We start from the raw sequence: 9,258 nt of genomic DNA, 5'->3' as shown, positions 1-9,258 counted from the left end.
AAATCAAGTAACTAAATTACTATAAAAGGTGGTTGTACAGGGCACATTCTTGGCAGGTCACATTGTTTCTCAACTCACGGGTCGCAATGACACACTTCGCTGGTTTCCGGCACTTTTCGAACTTTTACGTAAGTCTACCCCGGTACATACCTTTTGTATTAGGCTTAAGTGGGAAGTACAAGTACATGACACTCGAAGCAACAAAAATAAATAAATAAATAAATAAATAAATAAATAAATAAATAAATAAATAAATAAATACACATAAATAAACATTGATAAAATAAAATAAAATAAATACATAAATAAATAAAAATAAAAAAAATTAATATTAATAATAAAGAAATGCAGTTCAGACTTTCGATCTCAACAAGGATTTTCCAAGAGGCTGCATGAAGGCTGTTAAGATTGTGCACATGTAAATTTCAAAGTTGTGTCTCAACCTTCTTCTTCCATTCAGTGGCGGATTTTGGGGGGTTTTTATTGGATTTTAGATTTCTGAAAAAAATCATACCTATGGTCCCCCTCTTGAAATGAGAATTTTGACGAGATATGAATCATAGTTCTGAACTGTACGTAACAAATGGCATCATTCACTCTTTAAAATACCAAAATTTTAAAGGTCCCTTCAGCGGGCCCCCAAACCCACGTCAATGGGGGATGGGGGGGGGGGCGGGGGCGGCTTCTCATCCTCAACCCCCCTTCAAATAATCCTGGATCCGCAGACACCCCCTCCCCCTTCAAATAATCCTGGATCAGCCCCAGGAATCCATGCAAAGACGTGTTTCATGACAACTAGATTAAAATTTTACTGTATTTCGCCTTTATCCTTGGGGAGATTGAGAGAGAAATGAGCGCGAGGGAGGGGAGAGAGAGTTAGGGGGTCTACTGTACAGGTACATGTATACTGTACTGGTATGTACACTACCCTCTACCAGGGCGACAGATTGATTTTTCACAGATATTCACAGCTATGTCTCTAGATAAATAAACAGTCATTTGGTCTGATGTCGCTTCAGCCAAAAATGTCCACAATAATTGGTCTAACTGTGGCCCTGGTAGAGGGTAGGCCTACATGTAGGCACTAGCTGTATAAGAGACGTGCAAGGTGAATTCATTGATAAAAGTTCGTATTGAAACAACCTCCACTTCTTTGGAAATTACAACATGCATTTGATATTTAGGTCTATTTAGATTTTAATTTTTTTTTTTTTAATTTAATTTTGAAACCTACTTAGATGCATACTAATATCCGTGATATAGTTGGAAGCAAAAATTAACACTCATTTAATTAAATATGTAATTATATGATGATAATGATTATGAATGTAATATTAATGAAAAAATGGATCTACATAACAATATGATACTGACAACGTTTCTGAGCACTTTTAAAATTTCTCTTCAATACTCAATGCCTATATTGTATCTGCAGGTTCACGAGAAGGGGGTGTGCCCCATTGTAATAATGCCAAGGTCATCTTTTAGTCTCCTTAATCACAGCAGCTATGTACTTTGTAGCTTAATCAAATAATTTGATCAAACATATTGCAATAAGTTGCTATTTAGGTGTATTTGTCCACTGTATTAACTTGCTGTTTATATTTAGTGAATTAATGTGCTGTTCAAAACTTGATAAAGTAAAAATGTGGGTTAGAGAGTAACCATCGACCTATTTAAGCTTGAAGCCAGGAAATGGAACGGTGACGCGACATATTTAGCCTTAACGTATGTATTTAACCCTAATTTTCAGTATTATGAACACTTACGAGCATGTGAGGTGTAATGCAACAAGGAGAGTTTTCTGTTGAAGCCACGAGTGGTTTAAGTTACAAAAACCGTAATGAAGCATTGCTGTTTGTTGCATAAGTAACAAACCGCATTTTTTGTGTAGACAGTTACAGCTGGCAGCAGTAATGCTTACAGCACCGGAAGTTACATAAGTAATTAACATGTTGCAGATAATGACAAACATTGCAGCACAAGTGCAGTGTTGTTGGGGTGTGGTTCTTAGCCAAAGACAAGACTTAAACTTGAAATATTGTCTCTTTAATCACGAGCCTTTGCTTGGTACATGTATATAGCATTATATAAGGATTCATAGTCGACCATTGCATATATTTTTCACGGACTGTTGAACTTTGTACTGTAGAACACATATGTACAGTCTACAGGTGTTGTCTTTATTGGTGGATGAATCCACATACTGTAATTTGAACATAAAATGCCACGTTGAACACAATTTAAATTGATAAGGTATATAGATAAATAAATAAATAAATAAAAACTTTAATAAGTGAATAAATTATTGTATTAAAATATTCCTGCAATTTTACACAATTCATTTACTCATTAGCCTGTATGTCTCTGTGCCTATTAGTTTTTCCATTTGGGTGCATCTCAATAGTCTGAAAATTTAGTGGTCTGGAGTTTCATTGTTCTGAAAAATAGCAACATTTTCATCAGTTTTTAAATAAAAGGGTTCATTTGTCCAAACATTCTATAGTGAACATTTGGACCAATGAACCTTCAGTCTATGTTTATGCACTCTTCCATTCACCTATACTTTAAACCCAAATACCCATACCTATCCTTAATTAATTCTATAAAGATTCAAATTGGATCCATTTAAATATCTGTAGATAATAGTGATATTGGTTCGGTGAATCTCACCATCACAGAGAAGATGAGTAAGCGGCCCACGATGACGGCTCACCATGACCAGTCTCTGCGTGCCATGGACCTCACAGAGGACACTACTGAGCTGTATGAGGAGCTATACCAGGTGAGGTGTGGTGTGTTCATAATTATAGTCTATTAAGCAAACGAAAAAAAAAAAAATACAAAAAAACTAAAAGACTGAGAGAAAGTGATTTCCTACAAGTAGTTTGTTCCGGTAGGTTTCCATTAGGTAAAATTTTAGTACCAAATAGCAAGTTATGTGAGTTAAGTAGGAAAGTTATATTTGATCTTCTTCATTAGTCATAAAATTTTATAGATTTACTGTTGTACAGTATAACAAATAAAAAAAAAAAAAAAAAAAAAAAAAACAACAACAACAACAACAACATATATATTTCATTATCTCTCAGTAGAATCCTTTTCAATTCAAGTTCAAACAAACTTGAAATATAAATATAAAATGGCATACTAGTACTTTATCATTACATCACCCAGAAGAGGCCAAATGATTCCACACATCTTTTTCACAATTTAGAAAATATCATCAGATTTTTCATATTCATTATTTGAAGGGCCCAGATGATACCAATTATCAACACGACCCTAAAGAGGAGAAGAATGCCCTGGCTCCCTTCATGATTAACCTGTTTGGTCGCAGCGTGAACTACGTGGTGCTCGCCGTGCATGCAAATATAGTACTGTATTCTGTCTTTTTCTGGATACAACAGGGGACTATGCCGGTGAGTGAGTAGTTATTGGGGGATCCCTTTTTGTGTTGGAATCTCAATTGTTTATTTATTTATTTTTTATTTATTTTTTTTGGTCTCATAATAAAGACGTTGATAATTATATTTGTGATTACTAATTATTCACAATCAGTTTATAATTGATTTGCCTCAAAATGGTTATAAATATTTTATGGAGGTATCAAAACTAGACTTATTACTCTTTCTTTCAGTATCTAATCAAGAAGTTTGAGGTGGACCCAGCAGTGTTTGGCTATCTTCAGACCACGTTTGCCATCGTACAGCTCTGTGGAGGACCACTGTTTGGAAGGTGAGTTATGTACCTAGCCATGCCTGTGTGTGTGTGTGTGTGTGTGTGTTTGTGGGGGGTCACTCTGAGTGATCTTTTGTGTCTCTGTTACTGTTCATATGCATATGTGTGTGTTTACCTTCCTGTTCATGTACTATTTACCGGTACATTTCCCAGTGCAGATGATAAAATCAAAGGTACTTGTAGCTGTCACCTACCTGATCAAAACTTATTACCCACATGTATTTTATTGTGTTCATGTCTTTGTTTACCTAAAAGTATGGCATAATTAAAGGTACATACGAACCGAGCATCGTAGGAGCGTGGATTCCCAGTAACACATGTAAACCACTTCTACTAGATTCTTATATGACTCAAATAAATTCGACATGCCAAGGGATAAACTGAATAGATCACTTGATCAGCCATAAATGACCTTTAGACTGCTCCTTTCTTTAAGTTTTTGGTTGTAAATTTAACCTACTTTTGTGACCTACTTTCCTGCCCCATTGACATACAGCTTAGAATGCCAGCAGAAAAATCCGTTCAAACATCATTTTTGGGTAAAATTAAACAATGCCTTGTGGTAATTCTCTTAGTTATACTACTTGAAACTATATGCTGGCATTTGGTTGGTTTTTATGACACAAATTTGACTTTGTATGCATCTTTAAGTGCATTTATCTCTTCATCTTTCCTTTAGGTATGGTGATTTATATGGAGGGCAGGCAGCACTGGTGTTAGCCTTCAGTTCCGCCGCTCTCTCCTACTTGATCCTGGGTATGTCGTTTACAGTACCCATGTTGTTCCTGTCCAGGCTGCCCTCTGTCTTCATGCATGCTATGCAAGGTAAGCTTGTGTTAATATCTGACAGACTAAATTCAGTAGACCTGAAGATATTGGAACATGTAGTATTGTGTGCTAAATTGTTCTATGTGTTGTCTCTCACATCTGTCTTGAATTATTAATTGTTCACTTTTGGGCACTATGTGCCCTCGTAAAACCTTCAATTTTATACTTTTTCAAAGATAACTCGATATTTTTTCATTTACTAAAGATATCTAAATCTTTAAGCATTTAACTATGTCATAAATCAGTAAACTACACAGTCAAGTCTTAGATGTGGTAAACTGTGACATAGGCTGAATTAAGAAACTCAGTCTTAAAATGTTTAACTCATTTTTAAAGCGGTTTAGGCAGTCTTAAATCAGTTTATCCAGTCTTACACCCCATTTCCAGAGATTAGATTGATCTACTTTAGATCGACCTAACTCCCTGGGGGTTCACGCTAAATAACTGTCAGCCAAGTGGACACGAAAGTTAATTACCCCCTTACAGCTTGTAGTAAGCAGGACGGACATTTAAGCCGGATTATCTGACAGTAATCTAGTGAGACTCCCCGTGGGGATAGATCGATCTAAAAGCTCTGGGAATACAGCCTTAAATCAATGAACCCAGTCATAAACCAGTCATAAATCCCCACAGGTGGGCAGATGGTGGTAACAGACATGTCTGAAGAAAAGCAGAGATCAGACGCACTTGGGAAGCTGGGACTTTCCTATGGCATCGGCTTCATAGTAGGGCCACTCGTTGGAGGAGTGTTAACCAAAGCATTTGGGTAAGTCTAGAATGAGACAATGAAATGTCACAGGAGTAGATTAAGGCCTTTGCCATGTACTTAATTGATAAAGCCTGCAGCAGTCCACAGAGATTGACAGCATAATGGCCTTGCGTTTGTTTACGAAGTAGATCCCCACACTCGACAAGACTAATGTATTAATTTAAGACGTTAATCTACAGCCCCCTGTCTACTTGTGAATATTTTTTGTTTGTTTGTTTGTTTTGCTCAGTTTATTTCATTCCTTTATGTTCACAATAATTCTGTATTGTTTCATTTGCAGAGAACAATTTGCTGCCTTTGTGGCAGCGTCCGGGTCTATACTAAGTATTGTGATAGTTAAAATGTCTATACCAAAGCACACCAAGCTATATCATACTGAAGTCCACAAAGAAGGTAAGGAAGATTTTTAAAGAATGTGTTAGATGTGACACTAGTGACATTGTGTGTACAACTTCAATGGGTTGCAATCTTAATAAATTATTATTATTATTATTATTATTATTATTATTATTATTATAAAAGCTCAATTATTTCCTTAAATAGATCTGTGACTAAGGGGAAATAAAGACACAGTATATACCCCAGTACATACAAGATCAAATCATTATTGTTAAATCTCCAGAGAGTACCACAGCTGTGTTCAACATGAAGAAGATTGGCACCCTCCTCCAAACACCAGGAACTGGGCTCCTTCTGGCTGTCAAGACATTTACAGGTAAAATAAATGAATAGGGATTTTTTTTTTTCAAAATATAAAAATAAACCAAAACAGTTTTTAACTTTGATATTACATGACTGTTAGAAATGTGGTCAAGAAAGACAAATGACACATATTTGGGTATTTCCCAAATGTGTATTCTTAATTGTTTGTCAGTTTTATGTATTCCAATTTCTATTTATCAGTTCTGTGTTCTTCTTTTTGTTCTTACTCTTAGGCATTCCAATCGGCATTTTCCAAAGCATGTTTCCAATAGTCGCAGTGACACTGTTCAAGCTGGAACCAGAACAAAATGGCTACCTCATGGCATATACAGGAGTTTTAGTTATGGTGAGAAGTGTCAGGTTTATTTGGTGTTTGATCATAAGGGTTTCAAAGAGATTAGTTATAGTTAGCTTAAATCCAAACTTACCCAAATACATATGAAAAATGTATATATACTTATAGTTTTAAAATGTGTGTTATTTATAAGTCATGTTTCATGAAAGTTGAAAATGGACTCCCATAAAAAATAATAATAATCACAGTAATGATAATGAGAATGGTAAAATAAGAATACTCTACATTCAAATAAAATGAGTTTGTATCAAAATATGTCACCAAACTGATTTTCAAAATCATATAAATTTTGATTTTTCAGCTTATCCAAGGTTTTGGACTGGGAATAGTGGGAAAGAAGTTCAATGATAATTCCTTGATTAAACTAGCAACTTTTATTATGATTTGGGCATATTTAGCTTTGGTAAGTATCTTCCTAAAATTCTTACCTTTGGTTTGAATGACCTGAATTTCAAGGGAAATATTCTTATTTTATTTCATAAATTAATATCTTTGTCCATTAATAAGTTAATGATTAACATTCAGCCCTTTTCAAACTGATTTTTCTTTTTGATAAAGAAGTGCATTGATTTATCAATATTTTAATTTTGGTGAGTTATTTCTTTACTCATTTAATGACACATACAGTTAATTTTTGATTATTAGATGGTTGATATTTTACCAGCAATTTCCCAATTTTGTTTGCAATTTCTTATTTTGTTTGCTGGATGTTAATTCTTTATTTTATGGATGACGAGCTAATAAAATTTCTGAAGTGTAGATATACACTCATTTCACCCCTTAAAAAGTACTGAACATTTTATGTGGATTTTAGACTGTAAATAAATAAATATTATTATTATATACATGTACTTTATAAATTAATTAATTAGTTAACAAAGTAATTAACTTTCTGGCCCATTTCAGTCCTATGTAACCTCAGTATGGCAGTTTGCAGTGGTCGCCATACCTCTGTGCTTTGGCCTCACAACACAGAATATAGTCATCAGCAGCGCCCTCACTAAGAGGGTGCCACATGCAGACACAGGTGAGTACGACTGTGACAGGTATGGAAGGCATTTGTCCCCAATCGTTTGATAAATCTAAACAGTGTGACATATATTGCTGCATGTACATTGTATCTGATAGTTATATCTTTTAAAAAGTAGAATATTAAAAATAGCTAGGACTATCATCCCTGTAACAGTGGCAATCGTTTGATAAATCCAAACAGTGTGAGATATATTGCTGCATGTACATTGTGTCTGATAGTTATATCTTTTAAAAAGTAGAATATTAAAAACAGCTACCCTTGTACCTGCATGTTTGAAAACATCAGATATACCAATTAACATATAGCATGTTTTCTTTATTTGAAATTCAAAGTGGAGGCAACCAGTTACTAGCATTTTAATATTGACAAAATTGTATAACCCTTTATCTATTCTTTATGTTAATGCCTTATTTATTTATTTATTTTAAATTATTTATTTTTCTCTCAGGTGCTATTCTTGGTGTAAACATGGCCATGAATTCTCTGATCAGAACAGTGTCGCCCACTATAGGAGGAATCATGCTGCACCAGTATGGCTTCCCCTCTTTTGGTTACTTGGGATTCGTTGTCTGTGGAATCATGAGCATAGGATTATTTACCAAGTTGAAATCCTAATTAAGAACTTTCAGCATTTAGATGTTCTCTGTGTACTTACATAGGAGTAAATGCAACATGGATAATTTAATTCCTTACTTAATAACTAAATTATAAGACTATATTGCGGCTAGTGTGAAGTTATTCTTGCAGTTTTGATTTTCAAAATCTCATAAAGGCCACATTTTATTTTTATCAAATATTTTAACTTTATACACTTATATGGTTTCTTAATTGTCAGATTTAACAATTTAATATACAATTTACAAAAATACAATGCAGTAAATATTAATACATGCAGAAGTCGGTGTTGTTAATAGGCATATGTTGCTTTTTCTGTTTATGAGTGATATTATAACATTATTTATTCAGAATCATGAAATTATACCTGTTAATAAAAGTCCCTCATCTTAAACTAGGCATGCATGTGGTTTTTATTTATTGTTTTTAAGTCGCTTGGCAACTGGATCTTATTAAGCTGTACTTGTGGCTCTCAAAAAAAAAAAAAAAAAGTACACTAAAGATTTTCTCAATGCATTTCATATACCGATATATATATATATATATATATATATATATATATTGAAAAACAATTCACCTTTCCAACCTTTTTGGGCCCAATGTATATTGTAAATTAAGAAAGAAAATAGTGCTCACTTTTTCATTGTGTATATAATCGGTACTGGTATATACATGTATATCAGATGGGGCATCAGTGCACGTATATAGCACGTACAATTCTCAGAGCAGATCTGGATAACAGGATATTTCAGTTTTTCGAGGGAGGTGCTCCATGGCTTAATTACTGGCCTTCATGAAATAAAATGTACAATTAATGTCATTCTACAATACTGTAACATAGATCTACATGCATTACGTAATATGTTTTTTTAAACAAAAGAAAATGACTTATTTAAGTTTAATCCAATAATTAGGGATAGGCCTTTATTTAACTGTTTTTGTCCATGACCGAACCATTATTTTACCTCCCCCCCCAAAAAAAAAGAAAAAAAAAAGTCTACACGTACATAATGGGTATGTGCCTGCATGTCTTCTCCAATATATATATATATATATATATATATATATATATATATATATATATATATATATATATATATCATCTTAACCATTTATTCTGGCATTGAAACAAACATTTTATTCTATTGTTAAAACACAATAATAAGGTATTAAAAAGTAAACAAGAAGGTTTTAAAAAATGAAATCCGCTAAGGA

General features: G+C 33.8%; 1 protein-coding gene across 1 annotated transcript; it reads left to right on the top strand.

Annotated features, from left to right (window-relative positions):
* The first annotated feature begins 1,639 nt into the window (after nucleotides 1–1,639).
* Nucleotides 1,640–8,442, top strand: LOC106169834 (solute carrier family 22 member 18). The gene is made up of 12 exons (XM_086994462.1): nucleotides 1,640–1,728; nucleotides 2,643–2,785; nucleotides 3,255–3,422; nucleotides 3,641–3,738; nucleotides 4,421–4,566; nucleotides 5,203–5,335; nucleotides 5,619–5,731; nucleotides 5,961–6,053; nucleotides 6,274–6,386; nucleotides 6,697–6,798; nucleotides 7,302–7,422; nucleotides 7,877–8,442. The coding sequence occupies exons 2-12, from the start codon at nucleotides 2,687–2,689 to the stop codon at nucleotides 8,041–8,043; spliced, it is 1,353 nt and encodes a 450-aa protein (XP_086850588.1). The 5' UTR covers nucleotides 1,640–1,728; nucleotides 2,643–2,686; the 3' UTR covers nucleotides 8,044–8,442.
* The last annotated feature ends 816 nt before the right edge of the window (nucleotides 8,443–9,258 follow it).

The sequence above is a fragment of the Lingula anatina genome, chromosome 8, assembly GCF_051362555.1.
Source record: "Lingula anatina isolate TDL-2025a chromosome 8, LinAna3.0, whole genome shotgun sequence".
Taxonomy (NCBI): domain Eukaryota; kingdom Metazoa; phylum Brachiopoda; class Lingulata; order Lingulida; family Lingulidae; genus Lingula; species Lingula anatina.
This window is presented reverse-complemented; position numbering and strand designations above follow the sequence as displayed.